We start from the raw sequence: 25849 nt of genomic DNA, 5'->3' as shown, positions 1-25849 counted from the left end.
GAAGCTCCAAGGTGAGCAAATCCGCCAATAAGCGCAAGACCCACCAAGGTAGAGGAGGAACTTTGTCACAGCTGGTGTCAGAAGTGGGATCTGGTGTGCACAGCACAGCGGAAGAAGAAGGGTGTTTGGCGGGGGGGAGGGAGAGGGTCTATTTTTTTTCACCACAATGGAGGAGGTAGTGCGGGCACTGATACAAGCCATGGCTGCCCAGCAGGAGGCTACCCGTGTCCAGGAAGCCGCCCAACAGGAGGCAGTGTGGCTGCAGCAAGAGACTAATCACCTGCTGATGGACCACGCTGCTCAAGACTGGGCTATGTTGTGTGAACTGGTGAACCAGGTGAAGGCCCTTACAGAGCTGAACCGTGGCCATGGTGGGACGCAGATCATGCGGGCCAGCAATTGGCTGCAGAAAATGATGCAGGAGGATGATGTAGAGGCATACCTCCTGGCCTTTGAGAGGACTGCTTTGCGGGAGGCTTGGGCCCGAGAACAGTGGTCTGGCATCCTTGCTCCATTCCTGTGTGGGGAGGCCCAGAAGGCCTACTATGATTTGCCTGAAGAGGCTGCGGCAGACTACCCCCAGCTGAAAGCAGAGATCCTGGCCAGATCTGGGGTAACGACCGCAGTGCAGGCCCAGCAATATCATGAGTGGAGGTACCAGGAAAACAAAACCCCGTGGTCCCAATTATATGACCTCATCCATCTCGTACGAAAGTGGTTACGAACTGAGTCCCAGAGTCCGGAGGAGATACTAGAGGTTCTGGTCATCGACCGGTACAGGAGAGGACTACCGCCAGACCTTCGTGCTTGGGTAAGCCAGAATGAACCCTCCACCTACGATGAGGTTGTCATGCTGGTAGAAAGGTGAAGGATGGCGAGGGAGCTGACCTGACCAGTTAAGGAAGAAGCACCCTGGGTTAAACTAGCAGCACCAAGCCCTAGAGCTCGGGTGACTGGGCCACCAGGAGAACCCAGGTGGAAAAAGAGAGGGGCTGAAGGCCCACCAGAAGCCACAAAGAGTCGGAGCACTGAGGGGGAAGAGGATCGTGATGTTAGACTACCCAAACCAAGAGACTGGGGAACACTTAGGGCTCCATATAGATGTTACACCTGCGGGGAGTGGGGACACATTGTTGCACAGTGTCCCAATGCTGAGGAGCCTATGCATTGTAACCTGGGGAACTGGGCAGACCCATGCTCCCTAATCCACCTTGTGGGGGTCTCACTAACCCTACATATGTACACCAGACCAGTGAAGCTAAATGGGGTAGAGACCACAGCACTGGTTGATTCAGGGAGTGCTATCTCGCTTGTCTTGGGGAAGCTCATGAAGCATAGTCAGCTGCTGTGGGCTAAGCGTATGGGGATAACATGCGTCCATGGGACAGTTGGTTATTATCCCACCATCCCAGTAAAAATAGAGATTCAGGGGAACAATACTGAGGTATCAGCAGGTGTAGTCCCTAAACTCCCATACCCGGTGCTCATAGTGGGGGACTTTCTAGTGTTTGAAGACTTACTCCCAGTAGGGGAATTGGAGAAAGGGGGAAGTCCTGAAGGCTTCGTGAGGCATCCACAGTAGACTGTTAATCCCCAACTTTCTCTGAAATAGCCCCAGATTTGTTCTCCACTCCCAGACAGGGTAGAAAGACGAAAAGGGAAAGAAGGGCAGCTAAGGCCTTGGGAGCCCGAATACTGGCCCAAAGTCAGAGGGTCGCTCTCGTAGGTAGGCGGACCCGAGCAGCTGAAAAGGAGGGAGAAGCACCTGAGTCTGACCCACACCGTAACACCTCTGAACCAGTAGAGGCAACAGAGACTGGCCCCCTAGATCTCGGGCAGATTAGCACCAGGAGAGGAAATTTTGGATGGGACCAGGCTGAAGACCCAAGATATGACAACATTAGGAAGGAGGCGACCGAAATAGATGGGGTTCCTGTGGAAGAGAAAACCCAGGGACCAGGACCCTACTTCATAATGAAAAAGAATCTTTCTTATACTGTGTTGCACCAGTACAGGGGCAGAAGGTAAAGCAGATCCTAGTACCTCAAAAACACCAGAATGCTGTATTAAGTCTGGCCCATTGTCATCTTTTTGGGGGGCATTTGGGGGTAGAGAAGACCTTGGCACGGGTCCTGCGACGATTCTTCTGGCCCGGAGTACATGAAGAAGTGCGGATGTACTATGCGTCCTGCCCGGAGTGTCAGCTGCACAGTCCCCGTCCCCACTTGAGGGCACCTTTAGTACCCCTTCCCATCATAGAGGTCCCCTTCGAGCGAATAGCCATCAATCTAGTGGGACCCCTGGAGAAGACAGCCCGGGGCCACCAATATATACTTGTCATTCTGGATTATGCCACTCGCTACCCAGAAGCCGTCCCCCTACGGAACATGGCTTCTAAAACGATAGCTAACGAGTTGGTGGGGATCTTTGCCAAGTGGGGCTACCAAAGGAGATATTAATAGACCAAGGTACCCCATTTATGTCTAAGATAATGAAGGACCTCTGTACGCTGCTTCATATACATACCCTGAGAACTTCAATTTATCATCCGCAGATGGATGAGTTAGTTGACCACCTGGCATATAGGGATACTGGCAGATTCCGCTTGCCAAAGATGCGAAAGAAAAGACGGCATTCTCTATACCAGAGGGTCTGTTTCAATATATTGTTCTTCTTTTTGGACTGCATGGGGCACTTTCCACCTTCCAGCATCTTATGGACAAGCTCCTACGGCCCCATACCAGTTATACAGTGGCATACTTGGATGATGTGATTATTCGCACCCCCAACTGGGAACCCACTTAGGAAAGGTGGAAGCAGTTCTGGATATGCTAAGACAGGCTGGCCTCACAGCCAACCCAGCCAAGTGTGCTATAGGGCTAGCCGAGGCTAAATACCTTGGCTACATTGTAGGAAGGGGCATGCTCAAGCCCCAACTAAACAAACTAGAGGCTATCCAAAATTGGCCCTGGCCGAATCGGAAAAAGCAAGTCCGAGCATTCCTGGGTGTGGTGGGGTACTACCGACGATTTATTCCCCATTTTGCTACCAGAGCGAGTCCCCTGACAGACCTGATAAAAGCCCGGGTCCAGACATGATGAAGTGGACAGATGCCGCAGAGAAAGCATTCATGGATCTCCAGGCAGCCCTCTGCAGTAACCCTGTCCTTATAGCCCCAGACTTCAACAAAGAATTCATTTTACAAACAGATGCATCTGAAGTAGGATTGGGAGCTGTCCTATCACAGATGGTCGGAGATGAAGAACACCCAATCCCCTACCTCAGCAGGAAACTCCTCCCGAGAGAGCAGAAATATGCTGTGGTTGAAAGAGAGTGCCTAGCTGTGAAATGGGCCATGGAAACACTACGTTATTACCTTCTGGGACGACGGTTTACTCTTGTGACTGACCATGAAGCACTTAGAGGAGAGGAAAGTGATCAGGAACAGTCAGCATGGATTCACCAAGGGAAGGTCATGCCTGACTAATCTAATCGCCTTTTATGATGAGATTACTGGTTCTGTGGATGAAGGGAAAGCAGTGGATGTATTGTTTCTTGACTTTAGCAAAGCTTTTGACACGGTCTCCCACAGCATTCTTGTCAGCAAGTTAAGGAAGTATGGGCTGGATGAATGCACTATAAGGTGGGTAGAAAGCTGGCTAGATTGTCGGGCTCAACGGGTAGTGATCAATGGCTCCATGTCTAGTTGGCAGCCGGTGTCAAGTGGAGTGCCCCAGGGGTCGGTCCTGGGGCCCGTTTTGTTCAATATCTTCATAAATGATCTGGAGGATGGTGTGGATTGCACTCTCAGCAAATTTGCGGATGATACTAAACTGGGAGGAGTGGTAGATACGCTGGAGGGGAGGGATAGGATACAGAAGGACCTAGACAAATTGGAAGATTGGGCCAAAAGAAATCTAATGAGGTTCAATAAGGATAAGTGCAGGGTCCTGCACTTAGGATGGAAGAATCCAATGCACCGCTACAGACTAGGGACCGAATGGCTCGGCAGCAGTTCTGCGGAAAAGGACCTAGGGGTGACAGTGGACGAGAAGCTGGATATGAGTCAGCAGTGTGCCCTTGTTGCCAAGAAGGCCAATGGCATTTTGGGATGTATAAGTAGGGGCATAGCGAGCAGATCGAGGGACGTGATCGTTCCCCTCTATTCGACACTGGTGAGGCCTCATCTGGAGTACTGTGTCCAGTTTTGGGCCCCACACTACAAGAAGGATGTGGATAAATTGGAAAGAGTACAGCGAAGGGCAACAAAAATGATTAGGGGTCTAGAGCACATGACTTATGAGGAGAGGCTGAGGGAGCTGGGATTGTTTAGTCTGCAGAAGAGAAGAATGAGGGGGGATTTGATAGCTGCTTTCAACTACCTGAAAGGGGGTTTCAAAGAGGATGGCTCTAGACTGTTCTCAATGGTAGCAGATGACAGAACGAGGAGTAATGGTCTCAAGTTGCAATGGGGGAGGTTTAGATTGGATATTAGGAAAAACTTTTTCACTAAGAGGGTGGTGAAACACTGGAATGCGTTACCTAGGGAGGTGGTAGAATCTCCTACCTTAGAGGTTTTTAAGGTCAGGCTTGACCAAGCCCTGGCTAGGATGATTTAACTGGGACTTGGTCCTGCTTTGAGCAGGGGGTTGGACTAGATGACCTTCTGGGGTCCCTTCCAACCCTGATATTCTATGATTCTATGCACCCCTCCAGTGGATGCAGCGAAATAAAGAGAAGAACGCAAGGGTGACCAGATGGTTCCTGTCCCTACAACCTTTCCAATTGACCATACAACACCGGGCTGGAAGCCACCACGGCAATGCAGATGGCTTGTCACGAGTACACTGACTGACATCCCAAGTTGCCCAACCCTGTAGTGTTGAGTGGGGGGGGGGGCGGGATATGTGATGGGGTCAGGCCAGATGGCTACAGGAGAGTAATAGAAGGCAGCTATATTAGCCCCAGGTTAAGTAGGTCCCTTTTCCCTGGGTAAGGTAAAAGGGAAGAACAATCAGGAACCTTCTGGAGACAATTAAGACAGACAGGCAGATTAGAACACCTGCAGCCAATCAAGAAGCTGCTAGAGTCAATTAAGGCAGGCTAATCAGGGCACCTGGGTTAAAAAGGAGCTCACTTCAGTTTGTGGTGCACGTGTAAGGAGCTGGGAGCAAGAGGCGCTAAGAGCTGAGGGTGAGAGCGCATACTGTTGGAGGACTGAGGAGTACAAGCATTATCAGACACCAGGAGGAAGGTCCTATGGTGAGGATAAAGAAGGTGTTGGGAGGAGGCCATGGGGAAGTAGCCCAGGGAATTGTAGCTGTCGCACAGCTGTTCCAGGAGGCACTCTAGACAGCTGTATTCCACAGGGCCCTGGGCTGGAACCCGCAGTAGAGGGCGGGCCCGGGTTCCCCCCAAATCCTCCCAACTCCTGGTCAGACACAGGAGGAGCTGACCTGGACTGTGGTTCCTGAAAATGGCCAAACTGAGGGCTGCTGTGAAGCTCCAAGGCGAGCAAATCCGCCAATAAGTGGAAGACCCACCAAAGTAGAGGAGGAACTTTGTTAAAATAGATAAAAATTGAAAAATAATGCTTAAAAATAAAAAATTGTTCTCTGTCAAAACTACAAAAAAAATTATTCTTGCCAAGCCAAGTTATAAAGAAATAAAAGGTGAAGTTCAGTCATTATATGTAATGAGAGAGAGAGAGAACATATTTAAGATGCTTTTAAATATGCTTATTAACAGCATGTTTGACATATTGATAAGACTTTACTAAAGAGCTACCTTAATAAAACCTATCAATCTGTTCATGTGCCTTACCAAGGGGTATGGGCAGAGAAGTAAGGTAGTGTCTTGTGTGCAACTGAAGCTCTGTAATGGAACAGCTGACGGACATAAAAATGCTTATCAGTTAGATTATCATGTTGCAGGTGTTGCAGGACAGCATTGGGAGTGAAGGCATATTCAGGCCTGAGTCTATTCTGGTAATATGTAACAGCTCAGCATAAGCAGTGTTGCACATGTTTAAGAAATTGCAGAGTAATCATGATTACTGTTGTGTAGGTGTAGGAGAGACCTAGAGTAATCATGTTTGTGAGGACAACAGAAGATACAAGCGATTAGAGAGCTGGAAAAGACCTGATGGGGTGGGAAATTATACATATTCATAAGAAAAGATAACAAAAATTATAAATAAATAGTCATGATATGCAGAGCCTTTCTTGGGGGTCACACTCATGCAGCTTCTGAGCCTTTCCCCTTTTCAAAGGTCTTGTTGGGTTTTGGTAAGTCTTTGTAGGTGGCTACTCTGTCACAAGAGTCAGCTCCTTCTAAGGCACAGCAGCTTTCCTCCTGGTTGCTGCCCCTTCCTGTGACAATATCTCCTTTTCAGCTTTCTTCATCCAGCTGGAGCAGGCTCTGCAGGTATGTTTGTTTGGTAGAGACTGAGCCCAGAGGAGCTCATTAGCCTTCTGATTGGGATGGAGATATGCCTCATCACACTCAGCCTAACAAAGGGTAGCTAAAGCTAAAGCTGACTGGTCCTGGAAGTGTATGTGGTGGTGGTCCAGTGAGCTTCCCATGTGTAAGTAAGTGATCATTGCTTGCTTTGGTGTTTTTCCTTACTAAAGATTTGTAACCCTGATCTGCTGAGTGGTGATCTCAGTCTGCATAATTTGGGTGGCCTAGTACAAATAACTGTGTCATCAATTATAAAAGTCAATTGATATATGTCTATAGCAGAGGTGGGCAAACTATGGCCCGTGGGCCACATGCGGCCCGCGGGACCATCCTGCCTGGCACCTGAGCTCCTGGCCTGGGAGGCTAGCGCTGGCCTCTCCCCTGCTGTCCCCCTCCCACGCAGCCACGCTGCTGCATGGGCAGTGCTTTGGGCGGCGGGGCTCCAGACATGCTGCTCTGAGCGGCATGGTAAGGGGGCCGGGAGGTTGGATATGGGGCAGGGGGTCCTGGGGATCAGTCAGGGGACAGGGAGCAGGGGGAAGTTGGATGGGCAGAGATTTGGGGGGGCGGGGAATGGGGGGTTGGATAGGAAGTGGGGTCCTGGGGGGCGGTTCGGGGCAGGGGGTCTCAGGAGGGGACGGTCAGGGGACAAGGAATGGGGGGGTTGGGGGCTCTGAGGGGGGCAGTCGGGGCGGGAAGTGGGAGGGGGCGGATAGGGGGCAGGAGCCAGGCTGTGTGGGGAGGCACAACCTTCCCTACCCGGCCCCTCCATACAGTTTCGCAACACCATTGTGGCCCTTGGGCCAAAAAGTTTGCCCACCCCTGGTGTATAGGTAAAGATTGCTTCATGCAGTGAATGCACAAACTGGAAAATGTATAACATAATTAAAGGCAAGGTTGTCCATTAACTTTGTTAAAGGAAAGATTATCCAGTAACAAAACTCTCATGAGATACCAATCAGTGACCTGATCATCTTTCTTTGTAGCATCTAAATACTTGGCATGAATCTGTTGAAGAATGTACAAACTAGCATTGACAATAAATATGTAGGATGTTCAAATAAGAGGAGGTGTTTGAAGGAAGAAGTCCATTGTGCCTGTTGCTTTGTCAGCTTAAACTATGGAGCTATGCAGCCACTATCTTTTGGTCAGCCACCAAGAGTCTTGAATGTTGCCATCTCTTAATGCAGGCTGTCGAACAGAATCCCAAGGGCCTTTGCATGGCCAAATACTAAATCCTCACTCATGCAAAGCTCCCATTGACTTAATTGACCATAGATTCATAGATACTAAGGTCAGAAGGGACCATTCTGATCATCTAGTCTGATCTCCTGCACAGTGCAGGCCACAGAATCTCACCCACCCACTCCTATGAAAAACCTCACCCATGTCTGAGCTATTGAAGTCCTTAAATCATGGTTTAAAGACTTCAAGGAGCAGAGAAGCCTCCCTCAAGTCAACCATGCCCCATGCTACAGAGGAAGGCGAAAAACCTCCAGGGCCTCTCCAATCTGCCCTGGAGGAAAATTCCTTCCCAACCCCAAATATGGCAATCAGCTAAACCCTGAGCATATGGGCAAGATTCACCAGCCAGATACTACAGAAAATTCTTTCCTGGGTAACTCAGATCCCATCCATCTAATATCTCATCTCAGGGGATTTGGCCTATTTACCCTGAATATTTAAAGATCAATTACTTACCAAAATCCCATTATCCCATCATACCATCTCCTCCATAAACTTATCAAGTAGAATCTTAAAACCAGATAGATCTTTTGCCCCCACTGCTTCCTTTGGAAGGCTATTCCAAAACTTCACTCCTCTGATGGTTAAAAACCTTCGTCTGATTTCAAGTCTAAACTTCCTGGTGGCCAGTTTATACCCATTTGTTCTTGTGTCCACATTGGTGCTGAGCTGAAATAATTCCTCTCCCTCTCCTGTATTTATCCCTCTGATATATTTATAGAGAGCAATCATATCTCCCCTCAACCTTCTTTTAGTTAGGCTAAACAAGCCAAGCTCCTTAAGTCTCCTTTCATAAGACAAGTTTTCCATTCCTCGGATCATCCTAGTAGCCCTTCTCTGTACCTGCTCCAGCTTGAATTCATCCTTTTTAAACATGGGAGACCAGAACTGCACACAGTATTCTAGGTGAGGTCTCACCAGTGCCTTGTATAATGGTACTAAAACCTCCTTATCCCTCATGGAAATGCCTCTCCTGATGCATCCCAAAACCGCATTAGCTTTTTTCACAGCCATATCACATTGGCAGCTCATAGTCATCCTATGATCAACCAATACTCCAAGGTCCTTCTCCTCTTCCGTTACTTCTAATTGATGCGTCCCCAACTTATAACTAAAATTCTTGTTATTAATCCCTAAATGCATAACCTTACACTTCTCACTATTAAATTTCATCCTATTACTATTACTCCAGTTTACAAGGTCATCCAGAACCTCCTGTATAATATCCCGATCCTTCTCCGAATTGGCAATACCTCCCAGCTTTGTATCATCTGCAAATTTTATTAGCACACTCCCACTTTTTGTGCCAAGGTCAGTAATAAAAAGATTAAATAAGATTGGTCCCAAAACCGATCCCTGAGGAACTCCACTGGTAACCTCCCTCCAACCTGACAGTTCGCCTTTCAGTAGGACCCGTTGCAGTCTCCCCTTTAACCAATTCCTTATCCACCTTTTGATGTTCATATTGATCCCCATCTTCTCCAATTTAACTAATAATTCCCCATGTGGCAAGGTGTCAAATGCCTGACTGAAATCTAGGTAAATTAGATCCACTGCATTTCCTTTATCTAAAAAATCTGTTACCTTTTCAAAAAAGGAGATTAGGTTGGTTTGGCACGATCTACCTTTTGTAAAACCATGTTGTATTTTGTCCCATTTACCATTGACTTCAATGTCCTTACCTAATTTCTCCTTCAAAATTTTTTCCAGGACCTTGCATACTACAGATGTCAAACTAACTGGCCTGTAGTTACCCGGATCACATTTTTTTCCTTTCTTAAAAATAGGAACTATATTAGCAATTCTCCAATTATTCGGTACTACTCCTGAGTTTACAGATTCATTAAAAATTCCTGCTAATGGGCTTGCAATTTCAGGTGCCAATTCCTTTAATATTCTTGGATGAAGATTATCTGGGCCCCCCGATTTAGTCCCATTAAGCTGTTTCAGTTTCGCTTCTACCTCAGATATGGTAATATCTACCTCTATATCCTCATTCCCATTTGTCATGCTACCATTATCCCTAAGATCTCTTTAGCCTTATTAAAGACTGAGGCAAAGTATTTGTTTAGATACTGGGCCATGCCTAGATTATCTTTAACCTCCACTCCATCCTCAGTGTTAAGCGGCCCCACTTCTTCTTTCTTAGTTTTCTTCTTATTTATATGGCTATAGAACCTTTTACTATTGGTTTTAATTCCCTTTGCAAGGTCCAACTCTACTCGACTTTTAGCCCGTCTCACTTTATCCCTACATGTTCTGACCTCAATTAGGTAGCTTTCCTTGCTGATCCCTCCCATCTTCCACTCCCTGTATGCTTTCTGCTTCTTCTTAATCACCTCTCTAAGATGCTTGTTCATCCAGCTTGGTCTACAACTCCTTCTTATGAATTTTTTCCCCTTTCTTCGGATACAGGCTTCCGATAGCTTCTGCAGCTTTGATTTAAAGTAATCCCAGGCCTCCTCTACCTTTAGATCCATAAATTCTTCAGTCCAATTCACTTCCCTAACTAATTTCCTTAATTTTTGAAAGTCAGCCCTTTTGAAATCAAAAACCTTAGTTGCAGATTTATTTTTGTTAATCCTTCCGTTCAGTTTGAACTGAATTACCTCATGATCACTTGAGCCAAGATTGTCCCCTACAACCATTTCTTCTACGAGGTCCTCGCTACTCACCAAAATTAAATCTAAAATGGCATCCCCTCTAGTCGGTTCAGCAACTACTTGATGAAGGAATCCATCAGCTATCGCATCTAGGAAAATCTGAGCCCTATTATTATTACTAGCATTGGTCCTCCAGTCTATGTCTGGGAAGTTAAAGTCTCCCATGATCACGCAGTTTCCATTAGTATTTACTTTATTAAAGACATTAAAAAGGGCTCTATCCATATCCAAATTAGATCCCGGAGGTCTATAGCACACCCCAAGCACTATCGTAGGAGAGGCGATAGTTTTCTAGTTTTCTTCCCCAATGTAATTTTTGCCCACACGGACTCTGTCTTATCCATTGCATCGCTTCTTATTTTTTTACATTCTACCTCATCATTGATATACAATGCTACTCCACCACCTTTACCTTTATTTCTGTCTTTCCTAAACAGCACATACCCTTCAATACCTGTAGTCCAGTCATGACTACTATTCCACCATGTTTCTGTTATCCCTATAATATCTGGTTTCACTTCCTGCACCAGTAGCTCTGGTTCCTCCATTTTGTTACCTAGGCTCCTCGCATTGGTGTATAAACATCTTAATTTTTGCTGTTTGGCCTCGCTCACATTTTGTACCCTATTAGGCACAGTCATTCTACAGCCAGTGTAACCTATTAGACTAGTATCCACACCGCCCTCGCTCCTTATATACATTCTCCTACCCACGGCTGTATCCTTTCTTACTTCGTCATCTTCCCTCTCAATGCTAAAATCTGGCATGGAGATTTCCTGGACATCTCCCATCCATCTCCCCCTAATTCCTAGTTTAAAGCTCTCTTTATCAGTTGTGCCAACCTCGATCCTAGAAATCTATTTCCTTCCCTACTCAGATGAAGTCCATCCCAAGAGAACTGTCCTCTGTCCGTGAATGCCTCCCAGTGGCCATACATCCCAAAGCCCTCCTTATAGCACCACTGTCTAAGCCATCTGTTGACAGTCATAACCTTGTCACACCTTTGTTGCCCTTCTCTAGGAACAGGAAGGATCCCGCTAAAGATCACCTGAGCCTCAATTTCCTTAAGCGTCTTCCCCAGCTTAGCATAGTCTCCCTTAATACTTTCCAGCGAGAATCTAGCCGTATCATTTGTTCCCACATGAAGGATAATTAGGGGATTCTTTCCCGCTCCCTTTAGGATCCTTTTCAACCTCAGGTCTACATCCCGTATCTTAGCACCCGGAAGACAGCACACCCTTCTATTCTCTGGATCAGCTCTAGTTACAGGCCTGTCTAGTCTTCTCAATAAAGAGTCCCCGATCACATAGACCTGCCTTTTCCTGGTGACGGTGCTATTCTCCAGTCTCTCCCCTGTTCCCTCTGGCTGCAAGTTCTTTCCATTCCTATTTTCCCTTATAATCTTCTTCAACCCATCCTGTATCCTCCTGGGGCTCATATTTGGTGTAGTCTCCCTTGACTCTTCCGCTTTTCTATAGGACTAGCCTCTCTTCTCTTCTTTCTTACCCTTCCACCTTCAAGTACCTGCTGAGCCCCTTCTTCATTTTCCAACTCTGCAAACCTGTTCCTAAGCTTTGTTTCTCCTTCACTAGCCCGTCTTTTCCTCTGCCTGGTTCTTTGAGTCACATGTTTCCACTGACCACTTTCCTCACCAAGTCTCCCCTCAAAATTCCCCAGCCCTGCTTCCATCCGTGAGTCTGAGCTTTTCCCTTCAGATACCTCATATCTTTGCTCCATCATCTGCTCAAACCCCTTCCTAAACTCAACCAGACTTTCCACCTGTATCTCCAAACCTCGGATCTTTTCCTCCATTAGCTCTATCAGACGACATTTCATGCAGAAAAAACTCTTACCGGTTCCTCCCTCCAGGATCACGTACATACCACAGTTTCCACATCCAGTCATCCTCAATGTGTCTTCCACTACAGGAGTCACTCCCACAGCTGCCTCCATATCTGTCATCACCTTCCCACCTAAATCCTGTTAATCTGGGAAACACAAGGCACACCAAAAAGACCACCCCCCCAGCAAAAGCAAACCCCAAACAAGCACCACAATCCAAACTCCCCTTGCAAACTCCCACTCAAACTCCCCTGTTTAGAGCTCTCTTTGCTAGCTCCTGTGCCGCTGCAGCTGTCTGTGCCGCTGCCTGACTGGCTGGCTACCTTTATAGGACCCCTAGTCAGAAGCCCCACCCCCTAATCAGGGCTCAGCTGCTCTCCCAGCACAAAGCCCCGCCCCCTAATCAGGCTCAGCTGCTCTCCCAGCACAAAACCCCTACACACACACACAAATACTAAAAATACAAAACCAAGTACAACTACCTTCTCCTCCAACAGAACTCCCACTCAAACTCCCCAGTTTAGAGCTCTGTTTGCTAGCTCCTGTGCCGCTGCAGCTGTCTGATGACCAATGAATCATAGAAGTGTAGGACTGGAAGGGGCCTTCAGTAGGTCTTCTAGTTCAGTCTCCTGCACTCAAGGCAGGACTAAATAATAACTAGACCATCCCTGACAGGAATTTGTCTAACCTGTTCTTAAAAATCTCCAAAGATGGAGATCCTACAGTCTCCCTAGCCAATTTGTTTCAGTGCTTAACTACCGTTACTGGTAGGAAGTTTTTCATAATGTCCAACCTAAACCTCGCTTGCTGCAATTTAAGCCCATTGCTTCTTGTCCTTGCCTTAGAGGTTAAGGAGAACAAATTTTTCACCCTCCTCCTTGTAACAACCTTTTCTGTGCCTGTCAGCTGTTATCACGTCCACCCTAAAGCTTTGTCTACACTGCGCATCTTACAGTGGCACAGCAGTGCAGCTGTAAGGTAAGCAGGGTAGCCACTCTTTGTCAACAGGAGAGAGCTCTTCTGCCAACAAAATAAAACCACCGTCAACAAGGGGCGGTAGCTTTGTTGGCGGGAAAGCGTCTCCCGCCGACAAAGCACTGTCCACACTGGCACTTTTCATTGGTAAAACTTTTGTCGGTCGGGGTGTGGGTTTTTTCACACCCCTGACTGACAGAATTTTACTGACGAAAGTGCAGTGTAGGCACAGTCTCAGTCTTCTCTTCTCCAGACTGAACAAACCCAGTTTTTTTTCAATCTTTGCTCCTAGGTCATATTTTCTAGATCTTTAATCATTTTTGTTGCTCTCCTCTGGACTTTCTCGAATTTGTTCACATCATTCCTGAAATGTGGCACCCAGAACTGGACACAGTACTCCAGTTGAGGCCTTATCAGTGCTAATCTGCTTTTCTGTTTCAAAGACTGGCCAGTCCATTGTGAGGACTGGAAGCTGACTTGGGGTCAGGTGCTGCCTAGGACATTGACAACATAGTGTCACAGTTCAGGGCAACTGCACCTGTATTTCTACCCTGTGGTCAAGCAAAGGCATCCACTTTAGGCTTGCAGTTCCTCAGCTACCCCCTCTCTTGGGTGGAGACCTGACTCTTTCTCCCTCCTGACCTGGGTTTTTCCAGGATGCACAGTTCCCTGTCTATACTGTGAGTTCCCTAGCAGGTCAGACTGCCTAAGCAAGCCTGCTTTGCTTTCTCTTAAGAGATTATAAACTGTGTAATTGCCCCCAGTTACAAGTTTCCACTCACCTCTTTCTAAACAAGCATGTTTATTCTTAAGGTGAAAACATTACAGGGAAAACATTTTAAAAACAATAAAAGAACCTACATGCATGCTAATAAGCTTACCAGTGATCGCCCCAACCCTTCAACTCCAGAAGGGGTTCTGGTAGAGGATCAGTCCTTCAAAACTTTTAAGGATTGAGATCCCCCTTGGACAGAATGTCCTGTCTGTTTTCTGGATCAGAAGGAAGGCCCTGAATCAGTTTAAAGTGAGGCTGTTTTTCCAGAAGTCCTTTCTTTGTCTGTTGATCTCTGGAGAATCCAGTTTGAACTAGTATTTGTGAGCCTCTCTGGAGGAGTCACAACCTGAATAAATTTGCCTAATCACGCTCCATTGTTCTTAATTCCTGGAGGGCTTGGCCCACAATGATATGTAAACTTTATATAATACCATCTCCTAAAGGTACTGCAGAAAATTGCCATATCTGTCTCAGAAATATGGTTGGTCATTGTGAGTGAGAACTTCAGCTGTTCTAATGAATTCTGTTAGCAAGTTAATGATCAGAGGCTGACTGACTTGCTTGCTTCTTATTATCGCAAAACTTATACCAGGTTGTTTCATGAGCTATGAGTACAGCATCAGTAGCTGACTCTTTACCCAGTCTTGATAAGTTTTTTTTTTTTTATTAAGTTTATCTGCAACCCACTTCATCAACACATACATGATTTTCAGCCAAGGACGTGTACCCAGCATTAACTTCCTTGGTGTTACATTTCACTGGGACATTGTGTATCTTAAATCACCTTTTGACAGAGCACTCTAGTCAGTAGGACAGGCTGCTATTGACGCAGTAGAGATAAGTACATGATGTGTAAAGTTAGACACCTAGCACTTCACTTTGGCAATACAAAGAAAAGATCTTCATTAATACAGACTCATATACAGGGCCCTTTTAAGGATTTTTGATTAGCTCTGACTAATTTTGGGCTTTCTCAGGTAGAAAATAAGTAGTCAGTCGTTCTGGAGCAGGGCTGTTTTGTTTGTGCCAGGACATTTCTTGATAACATTGATTTTTAAAATATATTTAAATTATTCCTAGTATTAAGCAAATGTTTATGTAAAACATTAATGTATTGGTTTAAGGACAAATGCATATGGTCCTATTAGTTTAAAATTTCACCTCTCCTGTAGAAAGGGACAGAATTATTTTTACAGGAATTCAATGTTTTTCAGTGGAATTCACCTTGCAGAGCAGGAAGCCCCCATTTAAGACTCCAGGATTGCACACAACTACTTGCATTAGCCTTTTTTCTGGAGAGTCTGCAAAGTGCATGACAAATGAGTCATGCAAACATTTAAAAACAGTAACCTAGATGCAGAGCATTATGATGTGGACTACTTCTACAATCCTGGCTACCTGGAGACTTATTTCTACCTTGAGTTAGATGTTAAAGATCAAATTCTTCAAGTGCTTGTCCACATATATATTCCATTGTTGGTGCCCGTGTACCCAGTATATTCAAGACAGATTCTTTTGGCAACAGTGTCCATTGGGGTAGTGCTGTATCCTGAGTGTCCTTGTGCTTCTAACTGAGAGCGTAAAGGTTGGGACAACTCCAGTGGCCCCTCTCAGTTCCTGCTCACCATCCATTGCTGTAAGTTGGAGCTTGAAATTACTGTCACTTTCATATTTGTTTAAACAGATAGTTGGATATTTAGGCTACACCTAGGAAATAGGGGTGTGATTCCCAGCTCATGTACACATACTCATGCTGACTCAATGAGAGCTATTGCTAGAAATAGTAAGCATAGCCATGGTAAGATGGGTAGTGGTGGCATGGCTTAGCCATGCTGAATGCAAACTTTCTTGAACCCCGTAGCTTTGTATTCGGCCATGCTAGGCTGAATTGTAGGAATTCTGTGAACAAGTAAAAAGAAAAGGAGTACTTGTGGCACCTTAGAGACTAACAAATAAATTTATTTGTTAGTCTCTAAGGTGCCACAAGTACTCCTTTTCTTTTTGTGAATACAGACTAAAATGGCTGCTACTCTGAAACCTGTGAACAAGTAGCAGACTTCATACAGCAAATTCTATTTCTGTTTACCCAATTAGGTCTTAAAGTAAACATGGACATGCCAATACTGATCCCACAACAACAAAAATAGAATTCATTGGGTATTCTGGACTCTGTAGCACTGATGATTTATCTGCCTCCAGAAAGATTCCAAATCATACTCAACTTATACACCCATTTCCAGGCTTATGCCTGAACATCGGAAAGAACATGTCTCAGACTTCAGAGCCATAGGCATCTCACCTCTTCATGACTCAGCATGCCAGATTTCACCTGTGCTGCATGAGAAAAGGGTGAAACCTTGAAACCTTTACATCAGCCATGCAAACCTCATCTGGGTATGCTGGTTCACATTCCATCTGTTGTCATTAAAGTGGTGGATGGACCCAAAAATGTCTACTGTAGAAAGTTTGACCCCAGGCATTCCCTTTGGCATTGGCCACTGTCAGAAGACAGATACTGGCCTAGATGAACATTTGGTGTGACCCAGTATGACCGTTCTTATGATATGCACAAATCCTTTTATATCAAAAGGAGTTTCTCAAACACTTCATTCCAAGCACACCAATTTAGATAAAACAAGTTTATTAACTACAGAAAGATAGATTTTAAGTGATTACAAGTAATGAGGCATAAAAGTCAGAAATGGTTAAAAGAAAATAAATGCAGCTAATACCTAACTTAACAAGCTAAGTGAATTCAAAGCAAAAGCCTCTCTCACCACATGTTCTAGCATAGTGGTCACCAATTGGTTGATCTCAATAGACTGGTCGATCCTAGAGGATCTCCCCATCGTTTGCTATCTCTGTCAGTGAAGTGTGGCTGCTGCTAAGGCAGACTCCCTGCCTACCCCAGCCCCATGCTGCTCCAGAAGCGGCCAGCGCAGCCGGGGGGGGCAGGGGTCTCCCTCCGTGTGCTGCTCCTGCCTACAAGCACCGCCCCCGCAGCTCCCATTGGTCGGGAGAGCTGTGGGAGTGGTGCTTACAGAGACCTCAGACTCTCCCAGGGGTGCGTTGGCCCCTTCCGGGAGCCATGTGGGGCTGGGGTAGGCAGGGAGCCTGCCTTTGTCTCGCTGCACTGCCAACCAGGAGCCACTGGACATAAGTGCTGCTCGGCAGGAGGCCGCACCCCAACCCCCATGCCTGAGGCCTCTCCCAGAGCCTGCACCCTGAGCCCCCTCTCAGAGTGAGCACCCTGTACTGCCTCCTGCACCCCAACCTCCTGCCTCAGCCCTGATCCCTTCCCAGAGCCAGCACCCCATACCCCCTTCTGCACTCCAAACCTCATCCTGAGCTCCCTCCAAGAGCCAGCACCCCATGCCCCTTCTTACACCCTGAACCTTCTCCTGCACCCCAAGCCCCAGCCCTGACCCACCTCCCCAAAGCCAACATCTTTAACTCCCTCCTGCACACAAAGTCTCTCCTAGAGCTTACGCCCCTCTTCCCTTCCTGCATCCCGACCCATTGCCCCAGGCTCAGACCAGGCTCCTTCCCACACTGCAAACCCCTTGGCCCCAGCCCAGAGCCCGCACCCCCTACTGAACCCCAAACCCCTGCCCACCCTGGTGAAAGTGAGTGAGGGTGGGGGAGAGGAAGCGACGGAGAGAGTGGGGGATGGAGTGGTTGGAGCTTTGGGGAAGGGCCAGGGCCTCGAGGAAGGGGTGAGTTAGATCCTGGATTGCCCTTAGATTCAAAAAGTGATCTTGGGCGTAAAAAGGTTGGAGACCACTGTTCTAGCATGTTCTTACTGGCTGAATTCCTTTCTGCCAGGATCTCTCCCCAGTCCAATGATGCTTCCTTTTTCCTTCAAGTGCTGTGGGTAGAGATGAGGGGAGAGATATCTTGGGGTTGATCCGTTCCCCATTCTTATACATTTTCTACTTCTTTGAGAATCATCTCCAGCTGGGGTTCAGGAGACATCACAGAAAGTATGTGGGGATGGGAACCTCCAGCTGTTTCTTTGCCAAGATGTAAATTTCTCACTCACACCTTTTTCTTGCCAAAGAACGGCCACTTAAACAGGTAATAGTCCTTTTGATTTTGTTGACACCTGGCTGAGGTTTGCCTTTGTCTCTGAGGAAATGGTTTGTGGCTGCTTCCCCAGATATGGACTATGTCTTAGTAACATCATGCAGTAGTACCTTATAACTTTACATACAATGTTGCCACACACATTTTACCAGGACAATAAATATCAGGAAATCATGAGTTTTCAGATGATACCTTAGAAGGTCTACTTTGTACACAATTTATCATTGTCTTAAAAAAGGAGTGAACACAGAGATACATTGTCACACCCACATCCCCAGATCATCCCAACAATAACTCATCTCTGCCCTAACTATTCCTTTGAGAGTGTTATCTAATCAGATTCTGAACATTTCCAGTGATGGCACTTCAATGACCTTTCTTGAAAGACCGTTCCAATGTCAACTTGCTCGTTAAAAATGATTTATTATATAGAATCTTTATGTCCCCTTCTTTAGTTTGACGCCATTAACTTCTTGTAATACATCCTTGGGCAACCTTGAATAAATCTTCCCTCGCTATCATTTCCGTGTATGGTGCTATTAAATTTCCCCCTCTGCTTATTTCTTTAAACTGTATAAATTACAGTTTCTTAACCTTTCCACAGTCTTCTTTTTATCCTGTAAAACAGCACCCATCTCTTTAAAAAGCAATAAAAAATTTACTTGAAATAGAAATTTGTGTCATTTTTCATTCCCTCAATCTTTTGAGAGTTTAAATTGGAACTGGATACAACTGATTCTTGTAAGGGAAAGGGAGTTTTCACAATGTATTATCTAAGCCACTTCAGTTTTAATAAAAACAACTCTGCTATCATATCCTTTTTATAATCATCATCATCATCATCATCTATTTGCAGAACCCAAATGTGGAGTCTGCATAGTCAGGATAGTGGATAGATCAGGAGATTGGTAAGGTTGGGATCCAGAGACTTTAAGATTTGGGCAGCTGGTCTATATTTATCCCAAATTGGTAACAACCAACATTTTTATCATCTAATGGTTGTTAAGAGAAGTGGCTCTCAACTTTTCCAAATTACTGTACCCCTTTCAGGAGTCTGAATTTTCTTGCATACCCCCAGGTTTCACCTCACTTAAGAACTATTTGCTTACAAAATCAGATATAGAAATACAAGTGTTACAGCACATTATTATTGAAAAATTGCTTACTTTCTCATTTTTACCATATTATAAATTGATTGGCATATAAATAATTTACTTATATTTCAATGTATAGTATATAGAGCACTTTAAAGTCATTATCTATATGAAATTTTAGTTTGTACTGACTTCGCTAGTTCTTTTTATGTAGCCTGTTGTAAAACTAGGCAAATATCTAGATGAGTTACCCCCTGGAAGATCTGTGTACCCAGGAGTACACATACCCCTGATTGAGAACCATTGGTTTAGAGGCCTTTATAGTAAGAATTGGTGGCCCCCAATGTATTTCCTGATGCACGAGTGCCCAGAATACAAAATAATACCAACATTTTTACAACCTTTTTGGCAGTCTTAGCAAAAAGTCAAATGAAATGTAGACCATAAGGAAGTATATGTAATGTAGATAAGCTATGTCTTCATGGCAAAAAAAGGTGTTTTTACATCAAGATAACTATCTCAGTGTAAAATTCTAGAGGAGACAAGGCATTCCAGTTTTTAATGTCAAGCTAGTCAAGGTCAACCCCAGGAAGAGGAAACAGGGTTGATCTCAACTAGCTATATCGAGGTGAAAACTACTTGTGTCTTGTCTCCACTAAAATTTTACTAGTTATAATGTAAAAAGAAACTTTTATTTCAGTGAAGACAAAGAGGCATTGATGGCTGCAATACAATGTTATGAAATTAACACTAAAGATATACAATTTAAGGGCCCAATTCTGTGAAATGCTAAGTACTTCCTGTGACGCATTAAGGCCCCGTCATGCTCAGTGAGAGTTGGGGAAGCTCAGCAGCTTTCAGGATTACTTCCTAAAAAGCTGTTATTGGGTAATCAGTGACTACTGCCAGGTTCCCTCCTCTGGGTCTTATGAGGTGTCCACTCTCACGTGCAGGATGGTGGTGGGATCCTCACTAAATACAGCATCCAGTACAACATAAAAGCAGCAGGTGTGGGGGCAGCTCCAGATTTTCTATTGGCCTCCCTTATTTTTTGAAAGGGCTGCCAGAGTTCCTTCCCCTTCACTTTGCTTTGCTGCTTATCTGGGTCATACCCGATGAGTTGTTGCATGCCTTCTGCAATGTCCAAATATACATCTTTATTACTGTGATTATTTCTCATCTGAGCTTGCACTGCTCCTTCTCCCCTACGGTGACCAGGGGAAATGAACAGAACAGGTAATCATCAAGTAATCCATCCCGCGTCACCCATTCCCAGCTTCTGGCAAAGAGAGGCTAGAGACACTATCCCTGCTCATCTTGGCTAATAGCCATTGATGGACCTATCCTCCATGAACTTATCTAGTTCTTTTTTGAACCCTGTTATAGTCTTGGCCTTCACAACATCCTCTGGCAAGGAGTTCCACAAGTTGACTGTGCGTTGTGTGAAAAAATACTTCCTCTTGTTTCTTTTAAATCTGCTGCCTATTAATTTCATTTGGTGACCCCTAGTTCTTGTGTTATGAGAAGGAGTAAATAACAATTTTATTAACTTTCTCCACACCAGTCATGATTTTATAGACCTCTATCATATCCTCCCTTAGTCATCTCTTTTCCAAGCTGAAAAATCCCAGTCTTATTTATCTCTCCTCATACGGAAGCTGTTCCATACCCTCCTAATCATTTTTCTTGCCAGTTTCTGTTTCCAATTCCAATATATCTTTTTTGAGATGGGGTGACCACATTTGCATGCAGTATTCAAGATGTGCGCATGCCATGGATTTATATAGAGGCAATATTATATTATATGTCTTATTATATAGCCCTTTCTTAATGATTCCCAACATTCCATTAACTTTTTTCACTGCTGCTGCACATTGAGTGGATGTTTTCAGAGAACTATCCACAATGACTCCAAGATCTCTTTTTTGAGTGGTAACAGCTAATTTAGACCCCATCATTTTATATGTATAGGGATTATGTTTTCCAATGTGCATTACTTTGCATTTATCAGCATTGAATGTCATCTGCCATTTTGTTGCCCAGTCACCCAGTTTTGTGAGATCCTTTTGTAGCTCTTCACAGTCTGCTTTGGACTTAACTATCTTGAGTAGTTTTGTATCATCTGCAAATTTTGCCACCTCACTGTTTACCCCTTTTTTCCAGATCATTTATGAATATGTTGAATAGGACTGATCCCGGCACAGACTGCTGGGGACACCACTATTTACCTTTCTCAATTCTGAAACCTGACCATTTATTCTTACCCATTGTTTCCTATCTTTTAACCAGTTATCGATCCAGTTATCAATCCATGAGAGGACCTTCCCACTTATTCCATGATAGCTTACTTTGTTTAAGAGCCTTTGGTGAGGAATCTTATCAAAAGCTTTCTGAAAATCTAAGTACACTATATCCACTGAATTCCCCTTGTCCACATGCTTGTTGACCCCGTCAAAGAATTCTAGTAGATTGGTAAGGCATGATTTCCCTTTACGAAACCATGTTGACTCTTCCCCAACAAATTATATTCACCTATGTGTCTGACAATTTTGTTCTTTACTATAGTTTCAACCAGTTTGCCTGGTACTGAAGTCAGGCTTACTGGCCTATAATTGCTGGGATCACCTCTGGAGACTTTTTCAAAAATTGGCGTCACATTAGCTATCCTCTGTCATTTGGTACAGATGTTGATTTAAATGATAGGTTATAGACTACAGTAAGTAGTTCTGCAATTTCACATTGGAATTCCTTCAGAACTCTTGGGTGAATACCATCTGGTCCTGGTGACTTATTACTGTTTAGTTTATCAATTTTTTCCCAAACCTCCTCTAATGACACCTCAATCTGTGACAGTTTTTCAGATTTGTCACCTAAAAAGAGTGGCTCAGGTTTGGGAAATTCCCTCACGTCCTCAGCTGTGAAGACCAATGAAAAGAATTCATGTAGTTTCTCCACAATGGCCTTATCATCCTTGAGTGCTCCTTTAGCATCTCAATTGTCCAGTGGCCCCACTGATTGTTTAGCAGGCTTCCTTCTTCTGATGTACTAAAAAAAAATTGCTATTACTTTTTGCGTCTTTGTCTAGCTCTTCTTCAAATTCCTTTTTGTCCTTCCTAATTATATTTTTAGTCACTTACAGAATTTATGCTTATTTCTAATTTTCTCTCTCAAATTTAACTTCCACTTTTTAAAGGATGCCTTTTTGTCTCAATTTGCCTTTTTTAATTTGTTGTTTAGCCACAGTGGCACTTTTTTGATTTCTCTATGTTTTTTAATTTGGGGTGTAAATTTAAGTTGAACCTCTATTGTGGTATTTTTAAAAAGTTTCCATGCAGCTTGCAGGGATTTCACTTTTGGCACTGTACTTTTTAATTTTTGTTTAACTAACTTCCTCATTTTTATGTAGTCCCCCTTTCTGAAATTAAATGCTACAGTGTTGGGCTGCTGTGGTGTTTTCCCCACAACAGGGAGGTTAAATTTAATTATGTTATGGTCACTATTACCAAGCGATCCAACTATATTCACCTCTTGGACCAGATCCTGTGCTCCACTTAGGCCTAAATCAAGAATTGCCTCTCCTCTTGTGGGTTCCAGGACTAGCTTCTCTAAGAAGCAGTCATTTAAGATATCAAGAAACTTTATCTCTGCATCCCGTCCTGAAGTGATGTATACCCAGTCAATATGGGGATGGTTGAAATCCCCCATTTTATTGAGTTTTTTATTTTTATAGCCTCTCTAATCTCCCTGAGCATTTCACAGTCACTATCACCATCCTGGGCAGGTGATCGGCAATGTTCCCTCTAATTTTTTCCATCCATGTGTGGAATAAATTTTGTTATGTGCACTGAGGTATGTGCCTATGTGTGCCATGAATAGAGACAAAAAACCTAGATATAATATATATTTTTTTAAAAGTTACCATAGGGATAATTACTCCAGCCAGGACAGGTTCAGCATTTTAGAACTCACTACTCAGAGAATTACATTTAAGTGTAAGAGAAATAAAAATTATGAAATGCGTAGACTAGTCAAAACACTAAAATAACACTTTGAAAGAAAGAAATTACAGAGAATATATGTGCATTGCAGGACATACCAAGAAGTAACAACAACAATAATACAAGTATATGCTGGGAGGGGAGTGTGAAAGAGACTGTGTGTGTGTGTGTGTGTGTGTGTGTGTGTGTGTGTGAGAAAGAGAGAGAGACAGACTCTCTCTCTCTCTCTCTCTCTCTCTCTCTCTCTCTGTGGCTTTTGTAGTTAATAAATTTGTTTTGCTTTATCTAAACCAATGTGTGAAAATTATAACCTAGGGGCAGGAAACTGTTGCATATTCCTCTCCACATTGAGGGGAGGGAGCGAATTTTATGATCTTAAGCTGTACTGTTCCCTGTGCAGCTCAAGACGGTATAATTTTGGGTTTATACTCCAGAGGGGAGGTGTGCCTGAGGAGCTGGGAGGTGCCCTAGCTGAAGCCATCCCATGCAGGGGCGGTCAAATAGCCTGCCTGCATGTAACTGCAGCTGGGTGTGTCCCTACCTGTATGTATGCTGATGAAAGTGCAGGCTGAAGCCTGGAGGGCTTGTTAGCTTGTCACAGCAGTACCATGTAAGAGGGAGCCCAGGCTGGTGAATCAGTGGTACCCCAGTTTCAGGTGGCACCCCAGAGGGAACCCATCACAAAAGTGTACTCTGATATTTCTTGGGAACTGAGAACATTACTTGTGTGGCACTCTGCTGGTGTTTGGTCTCTTGTAGGGTTTAATTAATTTAGAAGAACCGCTACAAAACAAACCACTAGATAGCTAATTATGACCCCTTTTACAAATTTTTTAAAAATTACTAGATTCATATTAGCCACCAAAATTATTTAGTTATCCTTTTCTTTTGTCTATGGAAATCTCAGGTATTTTTCCCTATAAACTTTTTTTTTCTCATTACAGATTCCAAGCATGTGTCTATTTTGCATCTGTCTTTCAATCTATCTCATGTGGCATCCATTACTTGGCTTCCGTATTCATGGCTGTTACTCCTAAATTTGTATGCAATGTCCCTGGAAATGTGACTAGTATACTGTTCAACAATTCCTCTAGTTCAAGAATAGAGGATATTTGGACACTGTGGACATCAACAAATAATTACATTGTGGTCCAGCTGGAAAATGGAGAAATTTGGGAACTTGATCAGTGCAGCAGGTCCAAGTGGGAGGACAGTTTGTATCTTGCATACGAATATAGTGGCAACAAGTCTGTTTCTTCTTGTTCTGATGGATATATCTATGATCACACAAAATGGAAGAGCACCATTGTTACAGAATGGGATTTGGTCTGTCACCGGGAATGGCTTGCAAAATTAACTCAGCCCACATTCATGTTTGGCGTCCTGTTTGGAGCAGTGATTTTTGGTGGTATGGCTGACAGGTATAGTGCCATCCTCTTAATACTGTAGTTTAAGAGTGCAATAACTCTGTATGTGCCTAAATGCTTTGCTCTTCTATTAGATATTAATTTAAAAGAAGTTTAATCTAATTGCCATTGTATTAACAAATGTGTTCTTCAACAGAGCTTACATTTATTTTTCTCTGATACAGATGATTTGTGTTTTTCTATCAGAAAATTTAAAAAACTGTTGATAGAAAATTTATTTTTTTTAAAATGCCCTGCTTTATATCAAATGTAGGCCTTGATCCTGCAAGCTACCCCCTATATGTGGAACCTTGTACCTAAGCAGAACTTTCTGCAGGATCAGGGTCATAGTGAGTTTCCCTGGTAATAGTTCCCTCTTCCCCCTACCCATTCTCCTCATCTTACAATAAAAAAGAGAAATGTTTATGATGGATATGATGAATAGTTAAAGCTATGCTGTAAGGTTAAAAAAATATATTTTTTAAAAAACAAATTTCCTGACCTCTGTCATTACTACTACTTTATGGGACTGATGCAAAGACTTCGGGATTTGAATCCAGTCCTGTATTACTAAAACTAAAAATCTACTGTATTTTTCACCATTATTGGTTTACCTTTTTTTTGCATTTGTCTGTATGAAGAAAAGAAAATAGACCAATCAGTTTCCCTGTAGTTTGCTGTCAGTTTCACTTCCTCCAGCAGTAATATAATGCTGAAATATTTCAGTTGTAAACACATTATGTAAATGCATAAAGAACATCTTATTTTTTCAGTTGGATTTTTATAAAAGTATGGAATTGGTTCTCTTAATCTAAGGTTTTGTAAAACTTTCTTTAATACAAAACCTGAATTTAGAATTGAACTGAAATAAATTGAACTGACACTGTCTCTTTAAAACAGTTATAATATTTTCAGTTAATATGCAGACACAGATAATGACATTATAGTCACATAATTCTCAGTTAGATTAGCTCAAGATCTAGACATCCATTTAAGAGAATAAACATTGTATTTTATGGAGTTACAACAAGAAGTTTTACATCTGAAAGTTACTATCTGACAGCTTTTGATTGGTGGGAAATAAGTTGGTAATTTCAGTCCAATTTCCAGTCAACAGATGTTCCCAGCACAAGAATGACCACAGCTGGCACTAATTAGCATCTCTGCTGAGAATCTTGGCAGAGATTAAGGATTGTATGGGCATGAAGACAACTACCTCCTCCATTCTTCCAAGGCCTGGTCTACACAACATAGTTAGGTGGATGTAAGGCAGCTTACATCGACCTAATTATGTCAGTGTGCA

General features: G+C 43.9%; 1 protein-coding gene across 2 annotated transcripts in view; it reads left to right on the top strand.

Annotated features, from left to right (window-relative positions):
* SLC22A16 (solute carrier family 22 member 16) overlaps positions 1-25849 on the top strand; it is a 52663-nt gene that overhangs the window by 9086 nt on the left and 17728 nt on the right. For both annotated transcript variants that reach the window (XM_038397707.2, XM_043510821.1), the window contains exon 2: positions 24085-24561. In XM_038397707.2, coding sequence (XP_038253635.1) covers positions 24085-24561 — 477 coding nt within the window. The remainder of the gene's footprint in view (positions 1-24084; positions 24562-25849) is intronic.

This window comes from Dermochelys coriacea, chromosome 3, assembly GCF_009764565.3.
Source record: "Dermochelys coriacea isolate rDerCor1 chromosome 3, rDerCor1.pri.v4, whole genome shotgun sequence".
Taxonomy (NCBI): domain Eukaryota; kingdom Metazoa; phylum Chordata; order Testudines; family Dermochelyidae; genus Dermochelys; species Dermochelys coriacea.
This window is presented reverse-complemented; position numbering and strand designations above follow the sequence as displayed.